Below are 26,098 nucleotides of genomic sequence, written 5' to 3'. Positions count from 1 at the left end.
ACTCTTATCTGTGACCGACATCACCTTCTGACCTTGTTCTCAAAACACCATACAAACCCCCAAAATATTTAATTCACTGTTTATATCATCCAGTAGTAATGTAGAGAGGGGATGGAGACGATACAAGGCCAACTCGCAATTCCTCACATGCTTATCACCAGTGCAGCGGTCAACAGCACAGTCTGTGCACCGCTAGTGATTTACCACGAAACATGTGCTTTGAGATAATTTTTTTTGTGTGTGTGTGTGTTTGTTAAATCAAGAGGCAGATTACAAACCACATTGTTTATTATGTTATCATTCTGGTGACCCAATTTTCAAACAGGCTCTCACAGAGATTGTTTCTGTCTATCATAGGGCAGATTTTTTTCGGAGGGGTGGAGGTGGCAGAAAGAGTTAATTTCTGAGAGTATTTCATTCTTCATATTTGCTTTGAAGCAATAGAATATTTTACTCAAACTATTTTTTGTGTATGATTTATTTTTATCTGTCTTATTCTAGCCTTCAGCTACCGGTAATAATATTTTTAATAAAAAAATGAATTAAAATACACTTTTATTTCATATTATACTTTGACAATCGGTCCAATATCATCCATTTAGTCATCTCTCACGTTTTTTTGTTTTTGTTTTTTGCTCTTGTACACATACCCCCCCTTCTCTCTCTCTCTCCCGGTAACAGCACCCTCCTCTTCTCATCCGTCTAGTCCACCCTCTTTAATGTATCCTTTAAATGGGAATTAAATTGTTTTGCACCCATTCCCAGCTAAGCTATTATATATCGGATCACAGACTTTGTGGAAAATGTCAACACAACAGGGTTTTTTGGGGGAGGGCTTTTATGGTTAGCAGAAAAAACTGGTATAAAAGATATCTCAATAAACCGGACAGATTGTTTTACCAAAAAAGAGAGAAATATTCTGCATGTCATCAGTCATAATATCAAAAGGAAAACTTCTTGAGTTATGACCATGCCTAATGGACCAACTGGCCTTTACTTGTAAACAAATTGGACATTCTCACCCAGTGAAACCATTACTCTCAGCCAATCACATGACCAGTCAGACGATATCACATGGCAGGTACTGTGTGCATGTGCGCCGTTAGCCGACTAGCTATATCATCTCGATCCCTCACACACAAGGCCATAACTCAGACAGGAGGTCCGATCATGATGGGGAAAAATGAAAATAAGGTAGGGATGGTTGGCCTTTGACCCGTCCCCTCGACCATCACACTAGGTGGATAGATTGCTTGTTAAAAATAGTTTCACAACTTTTATTGCGGTGACAAATGACACCTCAAATATTATCAAACAATCCGGGTTTATTTTCCGGGTTCGAGGGATTCAAAGTGAAACCCGTCCGGTAAAGCTCCGAGCCGGTCATTGCCAACTCGGCAGGATTCAGCCCGGTAAACAATCCGAGCTACAGCACTACCTGCACCCCCCAAGGGAGCGTGCTTCCCGTGCTCACTTCTGCCCCTAAACTGAAATCCTAGCTATGTTACGTAGATGGAGTTACCAGGAAGGTATTTGGCTCTGGCCCCCCCCCCCTCTGATAACAGGCATACGCCGCTGCAACAAGGCATCTTACACTATTCGGCACCTGATGAAGGAAAATAAAATTGAAAAAAATGTTGGTCTAGTGGGCCTTCGGTCAGGTGGTCGGACCACCATTTACACAATAAAATAAACAGCATCCAACGCTTGAGGATGACCTAAAAGAAATTATTTCTTTGTAAAGGTTATCATTTGATGTTATAAAATTCAATACAAACAAAATAGACAGCTCATACATGATAACAGTAAGAGGAAAGAATCAATATGGAAAGACATGCTTATTGCATTTGTCAGGAAACCATTAAATTATAACTTAAGGTATGATATTATGCCAATGGTAGTCTTTACTTGACAGGAAAAAGAAGAATAATTTTCAATATGCTTTTATAATTGGAGGTCCATGAATGTCACAGAAAATATTATGTGACTTCAGCACTTTGAAAAGGCCAAACCAATACAACAAGACAAAAGTAAGAAGTGCAAGTGTATCCATAATATACAAGCATGTAAACTTTTAAACAATAGGTTCTTGCAAATTCATGAGAAAAAGAGAAGAAAAGAATAGAGAGTTAGAGACAATGTAACTCTTTTAATCAAAAATCATTCTATTGTATAGAGATGACAAGTCTAAAATAACTACGTTCATGATACAAAAGAGAATTCACTCATTTTAAAACTAAAAAAATGAGTGTTTTTGTACCACTCCTATTGATTGAATATGAACAAAAATGTATTCCAAAATAGGATGTTGAAGTGAACAATATAATTTCTTTAGGATTACTGGGTTTCTAGAGCCTACATGTAAATACTGATAAATAAAGACATAAAATTCTTCCTCACAATTGAGAAAGAAAATTTAGTTTTACCTTCTGAAATGTCCATGTCAGTATTATTTTCAAAAAGATAAATAAATACGAAATGATAAAATGAGGTTATGAATAGAGTTCTCAAGAAGAGAAAAGATTACTTCATTATAGCAATGCAATGCAACAACCCTAGACCTCCTCCTTTATCTTCTGTTTCTCCTTCTGTTCCTTTTTGGCTAGCCATAATGTAGAAGTTCTCCACAAGGTCGCCCCTTTGGCAAAGGAAAAGGAAATTTTCTGTCTTGTGAAAGAAAAAAAATTAAAAGACTTAAAAATAAGTGTTCGGTTGACAAGGAAAAAATAAGTTTAAAAGTTGTTAAATCTCCATTATGCATAGAAAAAAATAGAATAACTAATACAAGAAAACGTTAAAGCAAAAAAAAAAGAATTTTGAATTCTCCAATGTTTGATTTAACCTATTTCGTGCGTCAATACTATTGATAAATGACTGCTTTTTATTTGCCTGTCCTAGACGGGACATACATGTATTATGGTATCACGCTCAGTGTCCGTCCGTCTAGCTGTATGTATGTCCATCAACTTTTCTTTGTAAATGCGATAACTTAAGTTTGACTTAACCTAGGCTTATATAATTTGGTGTTTATGATACTAGCATGGATCTCAGGAAGCCTATTGATTTTGAGGTCAAAATGTTAAAGGTCAAGTTACCACCTTTCTCTTTTCGTGCTTGACCAATAACTCCATTTTCCATGTTACAGGTGGGCGTATTATGTGCTCGCCCTAGCAACACTCTTGTTTAATTTACAAATCAGAAAAAAAGATAAATGTATCTGATGTCTACCCTAATTAGTTTGGTCAGGACATTATTTTAGGGTTCTTATCATATATGTACTTTGAAAAATTAAATCAAAAAGTTTTCCAATGTTTTTTTTTTTCAAATTTTATATTCTACATGTATTTCTTTCTTTTGCAACTTTGTTTTTTATATATTTTTTTATAGAAACTATTGGTGATACTATTTCAGTCACAATAAACCACAATAACAATTTCTTTTAATCAGTATAAGTAAAAATAATGCTATGAAATAATGCTGTGAATTTTCAGTACATACATGTACATTGTCACGCCTTATGCACCAGCTAGAAGCCTGAGATCATCACACCAGCAACTTCTTAAGACTCCCAAGACACGTGTAGCATATATGGTGTACGAGCTTTCTCTGCCTCAGCACCTTCTCTCTGGAATAATTTGCCATTAAATTTAAGAATTATACAATCACTGGAGACCTTTAAATCCAAACTGAAATCTTATCTTTTCTAACAGTATTAGTTATTGGCACTTTGACACTCATCCAAACTTTCTCATTCTTTCTTTTCTTGTGCGCCTCGGAATAGAATATATTTCTAGATAGATGGCGCTATATAAATGCCTATTATTATTATTATTATTATTACATTAGACCATTTATTGAGTTTGTATGTATGAAGACTTATTTTTGAGTCATTTTTAATTTGATATGCACTTAGGAAATTTTGCATTTCTTTGGAATTGTGAACCTGGGTGTTTAATATAATATGCTACTGCCAGATATGTCTTTGAAATAATAAAAAAAATGTCATTACCTTTTTCATTTCATTTTTCTTTTACAGTTCTTGATAGCTGGTTATGCTGTTGTATTTGGTAATGTACTAAGGGTTGTTTTTGGCTATGATAGCTATGGCAATGTTTGTGGGCAGATGAACAAACCGATAGAGAATGTAAGCTTGTCTGGAATGGACATGACAGACCGACCGTAAGTTATCATTCTCCCCACTACACATTTTTTTTTGGTGTGCCATCACAGTTGTCACTTTCATTATGATTTCCTGTTATTGTACAAGCAAAAAATCTTTCAGAAGTTTTATAGCACTTGTATGTTTCATTGACAGGAAGTCTGTTTGAGGTTATTTCCTTTAGAACAGGAAAGGAATCATTGCATTCATGTCAACCATAGCCTAATTAGACAAGAACCGTCCCTGTTTTTTTTTTTTTGGGGGGGGGGAGGTGGCGCAGGATGGGGCATTTTCAAATAAATAATAATAAATTTGAGAAGTAAAAAAAATTGATAAAAAATTATCAACCCAAATGTAAGGTCAAAATTGAGAAGCAAAAAAACAAAAAAAGAGTTATCAAAAAACATGTTTTATTTCGATTTTGAATGTTGTATTTCTTTCCATCAGAAAATAACAGAAATAGTGGGAGGGACATTTGAAATTATGTCACCCCTACTATTTTGAGTAGGGGGGATGCGTCCCCCGGATTTCCGCCCATGCTTATTATGATGATGGCGTTTTAATGATAGTATATTGGTATTAATCATCATAAGTAATATTTATAATAGTCTCACTTGAAAGGGACCACTTTATTGATGAGGTTGTATTGTTGGAATTTTTTGTTTAACTCTTTGTGTAATGACCCATAAACCCTCTGTGTGTTACATTATTTAGCAGTGAACCCTTCTACTCAATTATTTAGACAGCTATAACTTTTATCTGAACCTTGAGAAAGTAAATGTTGTGTAATAAACTTGTAATTTTGATGGGATTTCTTGTCATCTGTGAATCTATTACATCACTGTAATAAAGCATTGCAAATCATTTTTTTGTCTCACCTGCATAGCAGAGTGAGACTATAGGCGCTAACATGCCTGCCAACCTACATTAATGACAAGATTGATGTGTTTTTGTCCCTTAGATTTGTCTTCTTCATGGATGTACGATATCCCAAGGACTCCCTTGAGGTCTGTGTAAGCCAGTGTCCTAACAGGGTGCTAAACTCAACCACTGACTACAAGACTTTTGCAGAGGAAACTGATTCAAAAATCTGCAATTACCCTGTTGATTTAGCAGACTATGAAACTGCAGGAGTTGGCATCAATGGACCATGCCCCAATGTTGTCTTTGCCAGGTTTGTGTTTCTTGAAAAATTGATGTTTATTGGATAGTTTCAATCCAGATACCTGGTATAATGGACAAGTATTTTTGAGAAAAAGCTTGTTTAGTCTTAACTCTGTAAATGGGTTGGCACATCTGGGGCTCGTTGCAGGAAGAGTTGCTATTGATCGCAACTCTAACCGTGCGCAACTTGATTTTCAACCAATCAACAGCGCCTATTTGGGACTTGCGATTGACTTGCGCTTAAAGGCAACTCTTTCTGCAACGGACCCCAGATGTGTGTATGGCCAACTGTTTTAATATCCATGTGAAAAAAACTTACATTCTTGAATGAAGAATTGATATCTAGAGAGTCATTTGTGTTTAACAAATAATGGTAATTCTTGGTATCGAGATTTGAATTTCAGATATCAAGAAAAAGGATATTATGATAAATGTCTACCTACATGTAGATATACATCAACGTATGCTTGACATAAAGGTTATATGTGATAGTCCTCTTTGTTTTAGAGCAGTTAAGAGGTCAGTAGAAAAGTAAGTGATACATACATGTAGATCCTTTAATGGGAATGTCTTGCTCAGAAATGAAAGCTTCCAGAACAATTGTGTTATCTTGGCTTAGAAGAAATTTGTTATTTTTTCACAATGATCCTATGTTTTTTTTCGCAATGATCTTGGAAGTATTCCTTTCTATTTATTTCATTTTATTTTGTTTTAGTTGTTATTTATTTAAATTACATTTTTAGGTGATCTGTCAGCATGACAGATCACGTCTTAAAGAGATGCTCCGGACTGAAGATATTTTATACCTCAATAAATAGAGTTTAATTCACAGAGCAAAGTGCTGAAAATTTGATCAAAATCGGATAACAAATAACAAAGTTGAATTTTAAAAATTTGCATTATTCCGGTGAAACAGTTCTAGGCATGTCTTCATGAATATTCATCAGGTGGGCTAATGATGTCATATCCCCACTTGTACTTTTATATTTCATTACATGAAATTAGGTTTATTAAATAAAGATTTACCAAGAACAATTGGATTGACAACTGATTTGCTGCAACCTATTTCATCATACTGGAGACACATTGTTATCCATGTATGAAAAAAGTGAAACAATTATGATTTCATAATTGAAATTCAATATTTTTTCTTTGTTACCCGATTTTAATGAAATTTTCTGCATTTTGCTCTGTGAATTTTCCTCTATCTAGATATAAATATTTTCAGCCTGGAGCATCCCTTTAATTTCTTGCAGATTTTCTTTTTTGTCTCGCCCCCCAGAGGTGAAGGCGAGACTTAGGGATCCAAATGTCGTCCGTCCGTCATCCGTCTGTCGTCCATCCGTCACAAACCTTGACCCCCGCCGTTGGGAGTTCGGCTTTACGCGCGATTCGTGGACTCCTTTTTTCCATTTTCAAATGTTGGCAGGTCTGCGTCTGTCGTCCATCCGTCACGAACCTTATGACACATAACTCCGCAACTGTAAGTTACTATTCAACCAAACTTGGATTGTAGATGGACTTGGGGGACCTGCATGTTATGTTGCAGTTGGAGGTCACATGGTAAGGTCAAAGGTCATTTTCAGGTCAACGTTAAAGTTTATATGCAAGACTCTCCTATGACACCTAACTCTGCAACCGTAAGTCACTTTTCAACCAAACTTGGATGGTAGATGGACTTGGGGAACCTGCATGTTATGCTGCAGTTGGAGGTCACATGGTAAAGTCAAAGGTCATTTTCAGGTCAACGTTAAAGTTAACATGCAAGACTCTATTTCTCCGCATCCATAAGTCACTTTTCAACCACACTTGTATGGTAGATGGACTTGGGGAACCTGCATGCTAGGGTCATTGTCGCCATGATAATTGTATTTTTTGTAATATTTTTGTGTGAGCTCTATGTATCGCAATGACGGATGACACGATGAGTTCGGGGGATACATGTGCTCGGCTGCGCGACCCGCCGAGCATCTCTAGTTTTTATCATGACTTCATCAAAATCCATTTTTGTATTATGACGTTTTCATAACTTTGCAAATATAAGTCCATAAATATTGGACATTTTTCGCCCAGTTTTCGATATACAGTAGCAGAGGTTATACTTTTTCTGATTTGTCTCTTTCCTTCTCATTTTGAGAAATATATCATCATGAAAAATAGTAGTGTATATAGACATATTATTATGCCAGTCTTACACTTGCAAACTTAAATTTGAGATCATTTTTGTCTCACCTGCATTGCAGAGTGAGACTATACAGTAGTTGCTGCTTTTCCTACGGCAGCGGCGTTAACATCAAATGTTAACCGAAGCTTAAGTTTTTGAATGACAGCTTAACTTAGAAAGTATATGGTCCTAGCTCATGAAACTGGGACATAAGGTTAATCAAGTATTGGTGAATAACCTGCTTGAGTTTCAGGTCACATGACCAAGGTCAAAGGTCATTTAGGGTCAATAAACTTAGACCATGTTGGGGGAATCATCAAAATTGTAACCTAAGGTTAATTTTTTTGAAATTTCGTCATAACTTCAAAAGTATATGGACCTAGTTCATGAAACTTTTGGCCATAAGGGTTATCAAGTATTACTGAACATTCTGCCTGAGTTTCAAGTCACATGACCAATGTCAAAGGTCATTTAGGGTCAATGAACTTTGACCAAGTCGGGGGGGGGGGTGGATTTGTTGAATTACAATCATAACTTTGAAAGTTTATGGATCTGATTCATATAACTTAGAGATAAGAGTAATCAAGTATCACTGAACATCCTGTGTGAGTTTCAGGTCACATGGCTAAGGTCAATGAACTTTAGCCAAGTTGAGGGTATTTGTTGAATTACCATCATAACTTTAATAGTTTATGGATCTGAATCATAAAACTGGGACATAAGAGTAATCAAGTATCACTGAACATCCTTTTCGTGTTTTAGGTCACATGACAAAGGTCATTTAAGGTCAACAAACTTTGACCATGTTTGGGGTATTTGTTTGATAACAATGTTAGCTCTGAAAGTGTATGGATCTACATTATTTCATAAAACTTGGACATAAGGGTAATCACGTATCACTGAACATCTCGTGCAAGTTTCAGGTACCATGACCACAGTTAAAGGTCATTTAAGGTCAATGGAGTCAGGCCATGTTGGAGGTAATTATTAAATTGCTTTCATAACTTCAAAGGTTTATGGATATACATGTAGTTTATGAAATGTGGACATAAGGGTAATCAAGTATCATTGAAAAGTTTTAAGTCACATGATCAAGGTCAAATATCATTTAGGGTTTATGAACTTAGTATTGTATAATTATATGATTTTTTGTGTGAATAATTATTTTATAGTAGTTTTCAAAGTCAGCACTGCTGCTACATGTATATTGAATCGTGTAATGCAGGTGAGACTGCCAGAAGCACTCCACTTTTTCATTCTATACATTATGAGTCTATGAGAAATATTTTGGTAAAAAATATGGATAGTGCATCTGCCTTGTAAAGCAAGGGTCCTTGGTTTGAAACTCACTTGGACTTTTTTTTTCATTTTGTTAAAAAAAATTTGTGCTCACTTTGCATGTAATTTCTATTGATGCTGATATTTTCTCAAAACTGGATTCTACATTCATATATTTTGTAGGCATTATCGTCACCATATACCAAATTGGATTTAACGTTCGAAAATCAAACAATACCTTTTTACAGAATTTTCTTTCAGTACTAGTCCACTTATCATGATGATCATATTGATCAGCATGGTGATCATGATCAATGGAATCACAGACAGATCACCTTATTCATCCCCTTGATGACTTTAATTTCCAGTTTATTTCAATATTCTTTATATCTTGTTTTCTTTTTTGGAGGGGGAATTCCTTTACTCTAACCATGATCCACTAGTATTGAAGATATGTCTCAAGACAGATTTATTTTGTTATGCATTGTGTTTCTATGCTTCTCTAGGGACATTCGTCTTTAATTGTTATGTTCAATCTACTTTATATACTTTTTTCTGTGGAAGCTTAACATAGGAAATCTATTTGGGAATCAGCGTTTAATCCTCAATCAGTGCATTCCTTGGAACAAACAAGCTGTCTGAGGGGTGTTAGGCGAAGGTATAAGTGATATTTTACATAGTAAATAATTCATCACCACATTAATCAGATCATGCTCATTTGACTTGGTCTACTACATTTGCATGTTGGCATGTAAGTCTGATTACACCCTTACCATCTGCCTAATTTCCATTCATTCTTTTTTAGTAAGCCCATCATCAATCGATGTGTTCCTCAGGATCTTTTTGTCATTGCCAAGGAATACATTGAGAATATCATCTCATTCTTGAATGCCTCTGAGCTCCTATCCAAGGCATTAGTTGACCTCTACATGGCTAGATGGATCATCCTTGCTCTCTGTGCTGTATCACTTGGTAAGTAATAACATCTGTCTATAAACACCACAAGATATCTTTCTCTTGAATACATGAATAACCTTTTCCATTGGAACATGAATATGTCCATAAATGCTACTTTTCTTGTCTACTTCTGGTGGTCTTTATGTACAGGCTTCACTTTATATTTTATGTGCTGTCATACTAGATCATCAGTCAGTGTTAGTTTGTATTGATAAATGATATTTGGACTGTTAACTTTTGTCTCGCTTGCATAGCAGAGCAAGACATAAGTATCACTATTTCCGGCAGCGTCGTCAACAATTGTGTTGTACACCCAATAAATTTCTATAGCTTCGAGGTGGGATCACCAAATTCATACCAGAGGTCCATCTCCTGAAGTAGTAGACTTGTTAAGAGGTTGAACGCTGCATTTTGAGTACAAATGTCCCACTTGGCACAAATGTTCCTTGAGTCAAAAGAAAAAGATTCATCCAAAGAGACACGCTGTATCTATGCAAATAAGCAAGTAATTTGCATAAATTTGCATATTATGTCGATATAGTAAAAACAAGTAATTCAGAATATATATTTCACCAGAACTGCCCTAAAATTGGAAATAAAGACTTAGGGTAAGACAGGGAAGAAAATTGTCATGAAATAATTGGGATATCCTTGTTTATTTTTACCTAATTTACATAAATTATGCAAATTATAATTTAAAACAGAATATTTTTTCATGAATCCTGAACAGCAACTAATACACAATGTCAACATTCTACATGAAAGAGAATATATTAGCGAAAACATCGATATGCTTCATGACAGTATTAGTGTCTTAATTTGCTTAGAAAGAGGGCAAATATGTCAAAATGTATGACGTGATATTGCGCTAAAACGAGACCAAAAACAACCTCTATGTCACAGTCACACTCACGAATCGGACAATAAAGCGATCAATGGTATGTCATTCGAGATAACACAATCTCAACACAATAGCTTCCATCGGCTTCTCGTATCGCTTTTGTTGGTGTGTCTGCCACACCGTAGTCTATGCTATATACGGGCAAAATGCATTTCGGCATCATTAAAACACTATTAATTTTGTTGTATTTGTTTCTAATTTGTTTCTCTCGGGAAATTTACAGGAGACATTGCTTTGCAGGTTACTGCTTTAATGAAGCTCTGGCACATGAATCATGACAAATTTACCCCACCTCAATCCATATATTAACTTCGTTAAAATATATATCTTTTTGAGACCCCTAAGTGGCAAAACTGCATCTCCTCGGCATTCCTGCTACTTTACAAAACCAGATTGACTTGTATTATCAACTTGGAAAACACAGATGTATGAGACATCAGACAACATGATTCCTGAAAAAAAGTTTTTAATTTTTTTTTATTTAAGCCCACTGGAGCCCTCCGAATTTACCCCATCCCCTCTCCGTATTTCGACTTTAAATAAAAAATATCGTGTTTTAAAGCCATCGGCAAGGCAAATTGCGTTTTTTGGTATAATAAAGCAACTTTTATATCAATCTTTTTATATTTACATTCATCATTATTGATATTATAAATATTACTATTATTATTATTATTGTTCTGCCGTTTGTAATAGTGATCTAGCACAGCTAAGGCTATAAACCAGCAGGAGCATGCCTAGGATCAGTGTGACCAGATTTCAGAAAATGAAACACGGGACAATCGACAAAAAAATCAATAAAGAAGGCTATATACAGTGTTAGACTTGTGAAAAAATATAAAGAATCAGAAGGGAGGGTGAACGAAAGAATGAAGGAGAGAAAGAAAAGAGATGAATTGAGAAGAAAGAAAGAAAAAAACTGAAAAGGAAAATGAAGGGGAAAAGGTAAAATAGAATAAAAGAAGGATGAAAGAAAGAATAAAAGAGAGAAAAAAGGTTTCCGTCATTCTTTAAATTTAAAATTAAAGACAAAATAAAGGAGAGAAAATCAGTAAGAAAAAAGAAGGAAGAAAGAAAAAAATGAAGGAAAGTCATGTTTCCTTTATTCTTTGAAAGAAAGAAGAAAAACAGGAAGGGAGGGGGAAACAGAAACAAAGAATAAGCGAAATTATGAAATAAAGAATGAAAGAAAGGTGGAAAGAATGAAGGGAGGAGAGAATGAAAAAAAATAATAATGGAGGGAGAGAAAGAACGATAAGAAGAGGAAAGGAGAAGGAAGCAAAGAAAAGTTTAAGGAAAAAGGAATGAAGGAAATAAATAAAAAAGAACTTTAATAAAGAAGGCAAGTAAGAGAAAGAAGGAAAGAAAAATGAACAAACAGAGAAAGGATCAGAAAAGAAAGATAGGAAATAAAGATAGATGGGACAAAACAGAGCAAGCAGGAAGGATAGAAACGAAAGAGGAAAAAGTTCAAACTTCAAGCAAACAAAAACAATCCAATCATCTCACAAAAATCATGATATACGGTGTTTTTTTTTAATAAATTAAAAAAAAATGTTTTAAAAATTACTAAAATTTCAAAGTGAGACCTTGGCAACTTAAAGATTAGATGAAATATAGCTGCATCATACACATTAAGACTCAAAACAAAAGCTGAAACAACTAGATCTAGTTAATCCTCCGATTACATCTCCAAATCAGTAAACTAAGAAATATAATTGTACAAATTTTCCTCCGATTTTGTGATTATTTTGGTGGAAAAATTGGTTATCATGTCATTGTTTGCACCATTGAGAATCTACTCCGATCCTAATTGCCTATAGTACCTGTCACACACAGGCAGGAGGCCAGCTCGTTTGCAATGTATTGGGTTAGCAAGAAAATCACCGCAGAACTTGCAAAGATTTACAATGGTTTAGTTATTGAATTTATTGTTGTCTCTGCTTCGTCATCTGTTGGTTATTTGATGAAAATTTGTCACTTTTAAATGTATGAACTACATTTTGTTCAATATTCTGAAATACGGGACAAATGGGCTTCTGGGAAGGGTTTGTCAGGACGCCGGGATAAAGCAGCAAAATATGGGACGTCTGGTCACCCTGCCTAGGATACCCTTTCCTTTTTTGGTAAAAATAGTTTATTGTCTTTAGAACTCTTAAAAAGATTACTTTATTTTTATTAATAACTTGGAATAGATTGAGGAGAAAATACTCTTCAACTGACATGTAGAGGAGCTGTGGTAAATGAAGAACAGCCACACGGCCATTTATTGATTCCACTCTATGGTAAATTTAAATATTTTGAGAGCCATTCCTATTACACACAGTAAAGCCTCTTTGCGTTCTCCTCTTGAAAAAAAACCAAACAATTATAGAAGGCATTGTTTTATACCTCATAAAATAAGTTCGTGTACGTGACAGTGGCCTGAAACCGTTTATTTTGTTTTGACAATATATATTTAGAATATCATCTAAATGAAGCCTTCATCTGGAAAAGGGTACTTATTAAAGGCAGCATCTACATTATATAGAGGAGGCCTTGGTACTGGGAAGAGGGGGCTGAAGCTTGTTTAATTTATTGGGACCAAAATTTTACAGTGAACCTTTTTTGATTTTCAAATTTACATCAAGAAATTTTACAATCAAATAAACACTAGGGGGTGCTATATATAGAGAATAATACACGCAGCACACCCCCCCTCTTCCAGAAAATATTGCGGGTGCTTCAGACCCCGCTTCCAAGAAACAGGGCCTCCTCTATATAATGTAGATGCTGCCTTTAATAAGTGCCCTTTTCCAGATGAGGGCTTCAGTTAGACGATATTCTAAATATATATTGTCAAACTAAAATAAACGGTTGGGCAACTTCGACAGGCCACCGTCATATACATGTACACGAACTTATTTTATGCGATATAAAACAATGCCTTCTATGTTTTTTTAAGAGGAGAAAGTAAAGAGGCTTTACTGTGTTTTCTTCTAAATGGGCTCTGAAAATATTTAAATTTAACATAGAGTGGAAGCAATAAAGGGGTTTGAGTATTTTAGAGCTTACGTGTGGCTTTGTTTTCAATGTATTACAGCTCTTCTACATGTCAATTGTAGAGTATTTTCTCCTCAATCTATTCCAAGATAATAAAGAAATTTCATCTTTTAAGAGTTCTAAAGACAATAAACTATTTTTAATACATAAAACCAAAAGGGAAAGGTATCCTAGGCATGCTCCTGTTGGGTTATAGCATTTACTGTGCTGGAGCATTAATACAAACTGCAGAACAATAATATTAATAACATTAATAATAATATAGATAAATATAAAATATAGATATAAAAGTTGCTTTATCATACATAAACGCAATTTGCCGTGCTGGTGGCTTTTAAACACGATATTTTTTTTATTTAGTGTCGAAATACAGAGAAGGGATGGAGTAAATTCAGAGGGCTCCCGTGGACGTAGGCTTAAATAAAAAAAACTATCTTCAGGAAACATGTTAACTGGTGTCTAATACATCTGTCTTTTCCAAGTCGATAATGCAAGTCAAACTGGTTTTGTAATGTAGCGGGAATGCCGCGGGGGAATGCAGTTTTGCCACTTCGGGGTCTCCAAAAGACATATTTTAACAAAGTCAAAATATGGATTGAGGTGGGGTACATTCGTCATGATTCATGTGCCAGAGCTTCATTTAAGCAGTAACCTGCAAAGCAATGTCTCCTGTAAATTTTCCGAGAGAAACAAATTAGAAACATATAAAACAAAATTAATAGTGTTTTACCGATACCGAAATGTATTTTGCCCGTATATAGCATAGACTACGGTGTGGCAGACACACCAACAAAAGCGATACGAGAAGCTGATGGAAGCTATTGTGTTGAGATTATGTTATCTTGAATGACATACCATTGATCGCTTTATTGTTCGATTCGTGAGTGTGACTGTGACATAGAGGTTGTTTTGGTCTCGTTTTAGCGCAATATCACGTCATACATTTTGACATATTTCTAAGCAAATTAAGACACTAATACTGTCATGAAGCATATCAATGTTTTCGCTAATACAGTGTATATTCTCTTTCATGTAGAATGTCGACATTTTCATGTAGAATGTTGACATTTTGTATCAATTGCTGTTATATATAAAACAGTTCAGGATTCTTGAAAAAATATTGTTTTAAATTATAATTTGCATAATTTATGTAAATTAGGTAATAATAAACAAGGATATCCCAATTATTTCATGACAATTTTCTTCCCTGTCTTACCCTAAGTCTTCATTTCCAATTTTAGGGCAGTTCTGGTGAAATATATATTCTGAATTACTTGTTTTTACTATATCGACATAATATGCAAATTTATGCAAATTACTTTCTCTTTGGATGAATCTTTTTCTTTTGACTCAAGAAACATTTGTACCAAGTGGGACATTTGTACTCAAAAATGCAGCATTCACCACTTTTTTTTGCAGTTAACAAGTCTACTAAAGGCACAGGTCAAATTCGAATCTGAGTCTAATTTGAATAAGCTCAAATGTCAATGAACTTTCCATGTATGGCACAATTGTATTGTACACCCAATAACTTTCTATAGCTTCGATGTGGGATCACCAAATTCATACCAGAGGTCCATCTCCTGAAGGCACAGGTCAAGTTCGAATATGAGTCGAATTTGAATATGGTCAAAGGTCAATGAACTTTCCATGACTGGCACTGTGCTATGTTGTACACACAAAAACTTTCTTTATCTTCGAGTTGGGATCACCAAATTCATACCAGAGGTCCATCTCCTGAAGGCACAGCTCAAGTTCGAATATGAGTCAAATTTGAATAAGGTCAAAGGTCAATGAACTTTCCATGACTGGCACTGTGCTGTGTTGTTCACCCAATAACTTTCTATAGCTTTGAGGTGAGATCGCCAAATTCATAACAGAGGTCCATCTCTTTAAGGTGCAGGTCACATTCGAATGTGAGTTGAATTTGATTAAGGTCAAAGGTCAATGAACTTTCCATGACTGGCACTGTGCTGTGTTGTACACATAATAACTTTTTATATCTTCGAGGTAGGATTGCCAAGAAGTCCATCTCTTGAAGGTGCAGGTCAAGTTCGAATGTGAGTTGAATTTGATTAAGGTCAAAGGTCAATGAACTTTCCATGACTGGCACTATGCTGTGTTGTACACACAATAAATTTCTTTAGCTTCGAAACAGGTATTAAAGATATCTGACTGGTACTCTATGTTCAGATGCTTTTTGCATCTGTTTGTTCCACTAATGGCATGACCTTATCTGTTTGTTCCACTAATGACATGACCTATAGTTTTGACATGCAGTCACTTCATGACTGCAATATGCAGGCGAGACAACGCTTGGCGTTTGCCTTGTTAGAACAATGGAATTATATTTTTAACTTTAATTTGACACAAGCGATGTACTCTGAGAATTGGATGTACATTTATTTTGTCTTTTTTGTGAGCACTATGATCACACTTTTTGGCCTCAGCTGGTGCTTTACAAAACTTTCTTAGTTTTATTTCATGACTATCATCTCATTCTTGGGAGAACTAAAGAACTGTTCTTCACAAGACTAACTTCAAAATTTGCTCATTGATGAAAGTGTTAATGACAGTATTCTGAATAGATTTTGGGGTCACAAATTTAAAAGTCACAGAGGTCATTACATGTGTATACACTGAAACATCTTGTTCTTAGGATAATCAAAGAACTGTTTGAGAGATCAACTTCAAGCATGGCTCATCTCTGCATATAAGAGTCATGATGATATAATATTAGATTTAGGGGATCACAGAAGTTGTTTGAAAATTTCGAAGTAATTTTTTTTTATTCCTTATATAGCAATGACAAAGGCATAAAAATCAACTGGGAGTAAATGTAGATTAAAATCCATCTGCTAGTGAGTTCCCAAAATGAAAGATTTATTTTATTAAAAGTTACCCATGTGCCTCCATAATGATTTTCTGTTACAAATATGAAACAGGGGGTTGCATTTTAATCTGGTTGTGCTTGTTTTTTTCTTGTTATTTCAACAGTCCTGTCCTTTATCATGGTGGTTTTAATCCATCTAGTAGCTCAAGTCATAGTGTGGATCATCTACTTTGTTTCTGTCATCGGTTCTATCGGTAAGTTTAAAGGAAAATTAAACCCTTGAGCAATAATAATAATAGAAGGGATTTGTAATGCGCTAAATCCACTCACCAGAGTGCCCTAGGCACAGTGAAAGAAAGAAAGAACTAGAATAGTACAAATATAATAATAATAGATTCAGGAACAATAAAGAGTAGGAAGCATTGAATAGACGCATCTTACGAAGCCCGTACCCCCCATGTCTTTACAGATTTGGGAACAACTTGGAACCATATTTGGATGAATGTACTTGTAGGGACCTGACAGAAGTGTATTTGTTAATAAGCAGAACCATTAATTTCCTGGAATACTTTAACCAATGTAGAGATTTCAGAATGGATGTGATATGAACATGTTTTTTAGCTCATCGGGACCGAAGGGCAAGATGAGCTTATGCTGTGGCGTGGCATTCGTCGTCTGTCGTCCGTCCACAATTTCAAAATGCTACTTCTTCGCCAATTCAAGTCTGATTTCAATTCTGTTTGCTTTATATGATAGCACTAGGTGGGGGATTCAAAACTTCTATACAGATTTTGAAATTCATTAAATATGGTAATTTATGCGCATTTTTCAAAATTCACAAAAAATGCTTCTTTATTTGTTGACCGATTTTGAATTTTTTGCTTCCATCTGGAAGATCTTCATGAGGTTCACCAAACTTCTACACAGAATTTTGAAATTTTGACCAGAACAATTTTTATGCTAATTTATGCGAAATTAATTTATGCAAATTTTGAAAAATTCACATAAAATGCTTCTTGTTGATTTGTTGACCGAATTTGATTTTTTTTCTTCCGTCTGGTAGAGCTTCATGAGGTTCACCAATCTTCTACACAGAATTTTGAAAATTTGACTAGAACAATTTTTATGTTAATTTATGCGAAATTAATTCATGCATGTTTTGAAAAATTCACATAGAATGCTTCTTTTTCTTTATTTGTGGAACAATTTTTTTTTCTGCAACCTGTAGAGCTTCATGAGGTTCACCAATCTTCTACACAGAATTTTGAAATTTTGATTAGAACAATTTTTATGCTAATTTATGCATATTTTTAAAAATTCACATAAACTGCTTTTTCTTCTTTAATTGTTGACCGATTTTGATTTTTTTTTCTTCCATCTGGAAGAGCTTCATGAGGTTCAACAATCTTGAAATTTTGATTAGAACAATTTTTATGCTAATTTATGCATATTTTTAAAAATTCACATAAACTGCTTTTTCTTCTTTAATTGTTGACCGATTTTTACTTTTTATCTTCTTCCATTTTGTAGAACTTTATGAGGTTCACCAAACTTCTACACAGAATGACAAAGAAATGTTTTTTCTTCATTTGTTCATCAGTTTTAATTTTGTTTGCTGTATATAATAGCTCGAGGTGGTGATACAAAATTTCAACATAGAATTTTGAAACTCATTAAATATGCTAATTTATTCATATATTTTCAAAACTCACAAAAATTACCTATTTATTTGTTGATTGACTTTGGTTGTTTTTGTTCCATCTGAGAGCTACATTAGGTTCACCAAGGTTCTACACAGAGTTAAGAAACTTTGACTAGATAATTATTAATACTTAATTCATATGAAATTTATTCATAGATCACAAAAAATGCTTCTATGTCATTTCTTCATCAATTTCAATTCTATATCCTCAATTTATGTCACCAATATAATTCACTACAGTGTCAACTCGGCTGAAATTAAAATTGTGTTAAATTTTGTTGTGAGATGCCGGATGAGCTCCACATCATTGATGTGCTAGTTGTTCCATCTGAGAGCTGCATTAGGTTCACCAAGGTTCTACACAGAGTTTAGAAATTTTGACTAGAAAGTTATTTATGCTTAATTTATATGAAATTTATTCATAGATCACAAAAAATGCTATGTCATTTCTTCATCAATTTCAATTCTTTAACCTCAATTTATGTCACCAATATAATTCACTACAGTGTCAACTGGGCTGAAATTAAAATTGTGTTAAATTTCGTTGTGAGATGCCGGACGAGCTCCACATCATCGATGTGCTAGTTTTTTATATACATGTAGGTGCTGCAGTGTACTAGAGCTTTTGGAATTTAGAGAACTGGGTTTTGGGTAAATTGTAAAGCAAGGAATTCCCGAAATCAAGTCGTGAAGAAATCATTTGGATATTTGACTTCGGTTCTCAGACTTCAGAATTCTTTTTCTGAACTTTGGTTTGGTTTGGGGTTTGGCAGTGTATGACTTAATAAATTACAAAAACACAGAAAAAAGAAAGATCAATAGCCCTGAACCACATTCTGACACATTCTTGAAACTAAAAAGAATGGACTTAAAAATTGTTGCATTATTTTTTTTTTCTTTAAAAAATAGTAAAATTCCTATCTATAATCATTTCAAATTAAATAAAATTACCAAAGAATAAAAAAGAAAATGAGAGAATGAGGATAGAAAGAACAGAATATTTTTTAGATGATTATTTCATGTACATTGTGATCGATTACAATGTCATAACAAACACAGCTACCCCGATCAGAGAGTGTGATCGATTACGATGTCATAACAAACACAGCTACCCCGATCAGAGAGTGTGATCGATTACGATGTCATAACAAACACAGCTACCCCGATCGGAGAGTGTGATCGATTACGATGTCATAACAAACACAGCTACCCCGATCAGAGAGTGTGATCGAGACGATTACAATGTCATAATAAACACAGCTACCGCAATCAGAGACTTTGATCGATTACAATGTCATAACAAACACAGCTACCCCGATCGGAGAGTGTGATCGAGACGATTACAATGTCATAATAAACACAGCTACCGCAATCAGAGACTTTGATCGATTACAATGTCATAACAAACACAGCTACCCCGATCGGAGAGTGTGATCGAGACAATTACAATGTCATAATAAACACAGCTACCCCGATCAGAGAGTGTGATCGATTACAATGTCATAACAAACACAGCTACCCCGATCGGAGAGTGTGATCGAGACGATTACAATGTCATAATAAACACAGCTACCCCCATCAGAGAGTGTGATCGATTACAATGTCATAGCAAACACAGCTACCCCGATCGGAGAGTGTGATCGATTACGATGTCATAACAAACACAGCTACCCCGATCGGAGAGTGTGATCGAGACGATTACAATGTCATAATAAACACAGCTACCCCGATCGGAGAGTGTGATCGATTACAATGTCATAGCAAACACAGCTACCCCGATCAGAGAGTGTGATCGATTACAATGTCATAACAAACACAGCTACCCCGATCGGAGAGTGTGATCGATTACAATGTCATAGCAAACACAGCTACCCCGATCGGAGAGTGTGATCGATTACAATGTCATAGCAAACACAGCTACCCCGATCGGAGAGTGTGATCGATTACAATGTCATAACAAACACAGCTACCCCGATCGGAGAGTGTGATCGAGACGATTACAATGTCATAATAAACACAGCTACCCCGATCAGAGAGTGTGATCGATTACAATGTCATAGCAAACACAGCTACCCCGATCGGAGAGAGTGTGATCGATTGCAATGTCATAACAAACACAGCTACCCCGATCGGAGAGTGTGATCGATTACAATATCATAACAAACACAGCTACCCCGATCGGAGAGTGTGATCGATTACGATGTCATAACAAACACAGCTACCCCGATCAGAGAGTGTGATCGAGACGATTACAATGTCATAATAAACACAGCTACCGCAATCAGAGACTTTGATCGATTACAATGTCATAACAAACACAGCTACCCCGATCGGAGAGTGTGATCGAGACGATTACAATGTCATAATAAACACAGCTACCGCAATCAGAGACTTTGATCGATTACAATGTCATAACAAACACAGCTACCCCGATCGGAGAGTGTGATCGAGACGATTACAATGTCATAACAAACACAGCTACCCCGATCAGAGAGTGTGATCGATTACAATGTCATAGCAAACACAGCTACCCCGATCGGAGAGTGTGATCGATTACAATGTCATAACAAACACAGCTACCCCGATCGGAGAGTGTGATCGATTACAATGTCATATCAAACACAGCTACCCCGATCGGAGATTGTGATCAATACGATTACAATGTCAAAACAAACACAGCTACCCCGATCAGAGAGTGTGATCGATTACAATGTCATCACAAACACAGCTACCCCGATCGGAGAGTGTGATCGAGACGATTACAATGTCATAATAAACACAGCTACCCCGATCAGAGAGTGTGATCGATTACAATGTCATAGCAAACACAGCTACCCCGATCGGAGAGTGTGATCGATTACAATGTCATAACAAACACAGCTACCCCGATCGGAGAGTGTGATCGATTACAATGTCATATCAAACACAGCTACCCCGATCGGAGATTGTGATCAATACGATTACAATGTCAAAACAAACACAGCTACCCCGATCAGAGAGTGTGATCGATTACAATGTCATCACAAACACAGCTACCCCGATCGGAGAGTGTGATCGATTACAATGTCATAACAAACACAGCTACCCCGATCGGAGATTGTGATCGAGACGATTACAATGTCATAACAAACACAGCTACCCCGATCAGAGATTGTGATCGATTACAATGTCATAACAAACACAGCTACCTCGATATGAGATTGTGATCGATTACAATGTCATAACAAACACAACTCAACCGCTATTATACTGGTAAAATTCATATTCCCCAAAATATGAAATGTTTTCCAAAGTCTATATTTTTTTAAAGTGGTTCAATCTGGTCAATTAATTCCTCTAAATTAATTATCAGTCCATTCTTGGTCCTGAAAGAATGATGCTTAGTGACTTCAAACACATTTCCAACACAAAATGATTACATTGGACTGTACTTCGTATTTTAGTGTTGTAAAAGCACCTGGCAACGATCATTCAAGACCGAACTCATAAATTTTCGTTTTATTTTCAGTAATTGATGAGATTAAACCACTTTTTACATGCCCATCCTACGTAACGTATTATGGTATCACGCTCACTGTCCGTTCTTCTGTCTGTCCGTTAACTTTTCCTTGTAAACGCGATAAATTCAGTTTAGCTTTATATACTAAGCTTAATAAATTTGGTGTGTATGATACTAGCATGGCTCCCAGGAAGCCTATTGATTTTGAGGTGAAAAGGTCAAGGTCACAGTGACATGCATTAATCTTACCCTTCTGCAGTCTTTGTGAACGTGATAACTTCAGTTTTACTTAATCTAAGCTCATATAATTTGGTGTGTATGATACTACATTTGTAGCATGGATCCCAGGAAGCCTATTGATTTTGAGGTAAAAAGGTCACAGTGACGTGTTTTCATCTTACCCTTCTTCAGTCCTTGTAAATGCAATAACTTCAGTTTAACTTAACCTACATGTAGGGCCTTATTATTTGGTGTGGATGATACTAGCATGGATCCCAGGAAGCCTATAGATTTTCAGGTCAAAGGTCAAGTCGCCCCCTTTCACTTTTCTTCCTTGACCAATAACTCCATTTTCCATGTAACAGACGGGCGTGTTATGTGCTCGCCCTAGCGACACTAATGCTTAAGCCTTTTTGAGCAATTTTGGGTCTATCATGCGCTTACAAAATTTTGCATAATATTGGAACCCTGTACTTCGGTGTCACAAATTTGGTCTCAAGAGATGCACAAGACTTGAAAGAAAAAAGTCACCACTTGGCACGGTGAAAAATACATGAAAAAAGAGAAGTGACAAAATTTTTTGAATGTTCAATTAAAAAAAATTCAGCATTTATTTCCAAAAATAAAAGCATTGATACATTTTCAAAAATTTGAACAATACTTTGGAGGTAAGCAGAGCTTGTGATGAGTGTACCGTGACGTACACTAGTAGACTTTAAAGACATCATACATGAGAAAAATTATCCATACAAAGTACATTACATAACAAACATAACAAATAAAACTAGAATTTAATTCGTCATGCGGACGAATTAGGTGGTCTGTCATGATTTGTCATTCAGTGCCGTCTGATGTATGAAATAAATCATTTAGATATCATTGATAATCTTGATCGTAGACATCCTAAGAATAAGTTTTGACCATAACTAAATGTGATTATTGATGTGGTGATGACAATCGTCAGACATACATCTTCAAACAGATACATACAAGATAGATGATTATACCTCACGGATCAACACGGCAATGCCGGCATGATCCGGGGAGGTCCGGGATAGTTTTGCCCCAGATGACTGTGAACACGGCATCAACACGGCAGCTTCACACGGATCTACACGGATCATGCCGGCAGAGCACGTCGTCAACACGGACCAATACGTCAGCAACACGGACCACCACGTCAGCAACACGGACCTACACGTCAGCAATACGGACGAACACGTCAAATGCGTTATCCATTGAGCTAGCATATTCCCCATAGAGATTACACGTAAGCAAATTTGAGAATTTTGCAAGCGAAATACGGGCATGATCCCGGCATCTGATCAAAAAATGGAGGGCATATTTTCGAAAGCTTAGAATCTCAGCTACAACATACTAAAAGCTCAGGGAAAACTGACAAGAAACAATGGAGATATAGCTCACGAAATAGACCAATGTCGAATCTAGTTTTGAGAAAAGGTCATGTCCCATAGAGATTACACGCAAAATACATGTGATATGAAAAAAAGTAATTATAATCTGTTTTATCTTGCTAAATTTAAACTTTTATACCTTTAAATTATCATAAAGGATCATGTAAGAAGTGGCAAAAAGAAAAAAAAAAGTGAAAAAAAAAATTCATTTTGTTCACCCCAGGACTCGAACCCGCGCCCTTTAAGAAGCAGTCAAAGCCACGATATTCCCCATAGAGAATACACGTAAGCAATTTTGAGAATTATAAGTCCAATTTTGCAAGTGAAATACGGGCATGATCTCGGCATCTGATCAAAAAATGAAGGGCACACTTGCGAAAGCTTAGAATCTCAGCTACAACATACTAAAATCTCAGGGAAAGCTGACAAGAAAAAATGGAGATATGGCTCACGAAATAGAGGAATGTCGAATCTGGTTTTGAGAAAAAGTCATGTCCCATAGAGATTACACGCAAAATGAGGAAAAATGACATGCCTCTTTTCATCGCTGTTTTACGCAATGATACATTTCTCAAAACGAATATTCATGTTAACTAAGGAGAAAGAGTACATTCTAGACTACAACATATCGAAATCTGGGCGAAAAACGATATATATTCGAGAAGTTACAACCAAATTTGCATAAATTTGATGACGTCATTTTTGAAAAAATGAAATTTTTAGTTTAGGCGCCATTTTGATGACGTCACGATATAATTTAGGGACATTGATGACATGAAATCAAATCTACAACTCATACTCTATCGATATATGAAAAAAAAATTGGGGGTCAATGGACTATTTAAAGAGCTACAGTGAATTTTCAATAGGCATGTTTTTGCCCATATATGGCCTATAGTGAGAGCTCGCGCGCACACGTGCAGCAGACTTTAACGGGTGTTAATTTCGTCGTTAATGGTCGTAGAGAGCTAAATTCGGTATCAAATTGCTCAGAATTATATTATCAATGCAATGATGTAAAAAAAACGGTGTTTCTGAGTTTCGTTAAGGTGTAACGCGCGGAAACGCGCGCGCATACGTGCGCGCGCGCAAATTTTTCAAATGCTTTAAATGACCTGAAACGTACTCTCGTTTGGTAAAAAAGTGATTTTGAGCATTTTTAAATTTTGACGCGCGCGTCGTGACCTTCAGGTGAACTTTGATGACATGATTTGATGACCCTTGACCTGAACATAGTGTGATGTTAATTTGATTGATTTTTGATAATTGATGATGGAGATATGATTGATAATGTGATTTTACAAAATGGCGCCTAGATGACGTCATCATGACCTGATGACCTTGAAAAGCTTCACTGCACGTGTCCATGACAGATCCTATAAATGACATGAAATTCAATGAAATTGATCAAGTCGATTTTGAGATAACTTGGCGACAAAAAAATCGTTAAAAATAAATAAATAAAAATAAGAAAATTCTGACGAAATTAAGAGGTGATCTGTCATAAATGACAGACCACCTAATTAAAAAAGGGTCAAGCGGTCAGGGTTAAAGAGACGATGAATCAATAAGTTTGAATAATATGAAATAGATTTGTCTAGTTCGGAAAGGGCACACAATAAAAGACAACAGAGGTGCAAAGCTGGCACCTCCTTATTAAATAATGGCCAGCCATGATCAATAAGAATATTCAGAGATGTCATTCCAGCAAGGCCATGTCCTTCCCATTTTGGGCTTTTTCAGGTTATATATTGTACAGCTCATATGGGGCATTAATGCTCTAATTTTATTGTCTCACCTGCGAAGCAAAGTGAGACTATAGGCGCCGCTTTTCCGACGGCGGCGGCGGCGTCAACATCAAATCTTAACCTGAGGTTAAGTTTTTGAAATGACATCATAACTTAGAAAATATATGGACCTAGTTAATAAAACTTGGCCATAAGGTTAATCAAGTATTACTGAATATCCTAATAGAGTTTCATGTCACATGACCAAGGTCAAAGGTCATTTAGGGTCAATGAACTTAGACCATGTTGGAGGATTCAACATCGAAATCTTAACCTGAGGTTAAGTTTTTAAAATGTCATCATAACTTAGAAAATATATGGACCTAGTTCATGAAACTTGGATATAAGGTTAATCAAGTATCACTGAACATCCTGCCTGAGTTTCACGTCACATGACCAAGGTCAAAGGTCATTTAGGGTCAATGAACTTTGGCCGAATTGGGGATATCTGTTGAATTCCCATCATTACTTTGAAAGTTTATGGATCTGATTCATGAAACTTAGACATAATAGTAATCAAGCATCACTGAAAATTTTGTGCAAGTTTCAGGTCTCATGATTAAGGTCAAAGGTCATTTAGGGTCAATGAACTTTGGCCGAATCAGGGGTATCTGTTGAATTACCATCATAACTTTGAAAGTTTATTGGTCTAGTTCGTTAAACTTGGACATTAGAGTAATCAAGTATCACTGAACATCCTGTGCGCGTTTCAGGTCACATGACCAAGGTCAAAGGCCAATGAACTTCGGCCGAATTGGGTGTATCTGTTGAATAACCATCATTTATTGGTCTAGTTCATAAAAAGTGGACATAAGAGTAACCATGTATCACTGAACATCTTGTGCGAGTTAGAGTAGTATTCAAAGTCAGCACTGCTGCTATATTGACCTGCGTGATGCAGGTGAGACGGCCAGAGGCATTCCACTTGTTTTTTGTCCCAGTGAATATGACTAACTGGCATCCTTGATTATCATTTTG

The 26,098-nt window shown here is 35.8% G+C and overlaps 1 protein-coding gene across 7 annotated transcripts in view; it reads left to right on the top strand.

Moving 5' to 3' along the window:
- LOC121415014 (choline transporter-like protein 1) overlaps positions 1-26,098 on the top strand; it is a 95,559-nt gene that overhangs the window by 14,832 nt on the left and 54,629 nt on the right. For all 7 annotated transcript variants that reach the window (XM_041608050.1, XM_041608049.1, XM_041608056.1 and 4 more), the window contains 4 exons: positions 4,037-4,179; positions 5,121-5,333; positions 9,571-9,737; positions 16,663-16,752. In XM_041608050.1, coding sequence (XP_041463984.1) covers positions 4,037-4,179; positions 5,121-5,333; positions 9,571-9,737; positions 16,663-16,752 — 613 coding nt within the window. The remainder of the gene's footprint in view (positions 1-4,036; positions 4,180-5,120; positions 5,334-9,570; positions 9,738-16,662; positions 16,753-26,098) is intronic.

This window comes from Lytechinus variegatus, chromosome 5 (assembly GCF_018143015.1).
Source record: "Lytechinus variegatus isolate NC3 chromosome 5, Lvar_3.0, whole genome shotgun sequence".
NCBI lineage: Eukaryota > Metazoa > Echinodermata > Echinoidea > Temnopleuroida > Toxopneustidae > Lytechinus > Lytechinus variegatus.
This window is presented reverse-complemented; position numbering and strand designations above follow the sequence as displayed.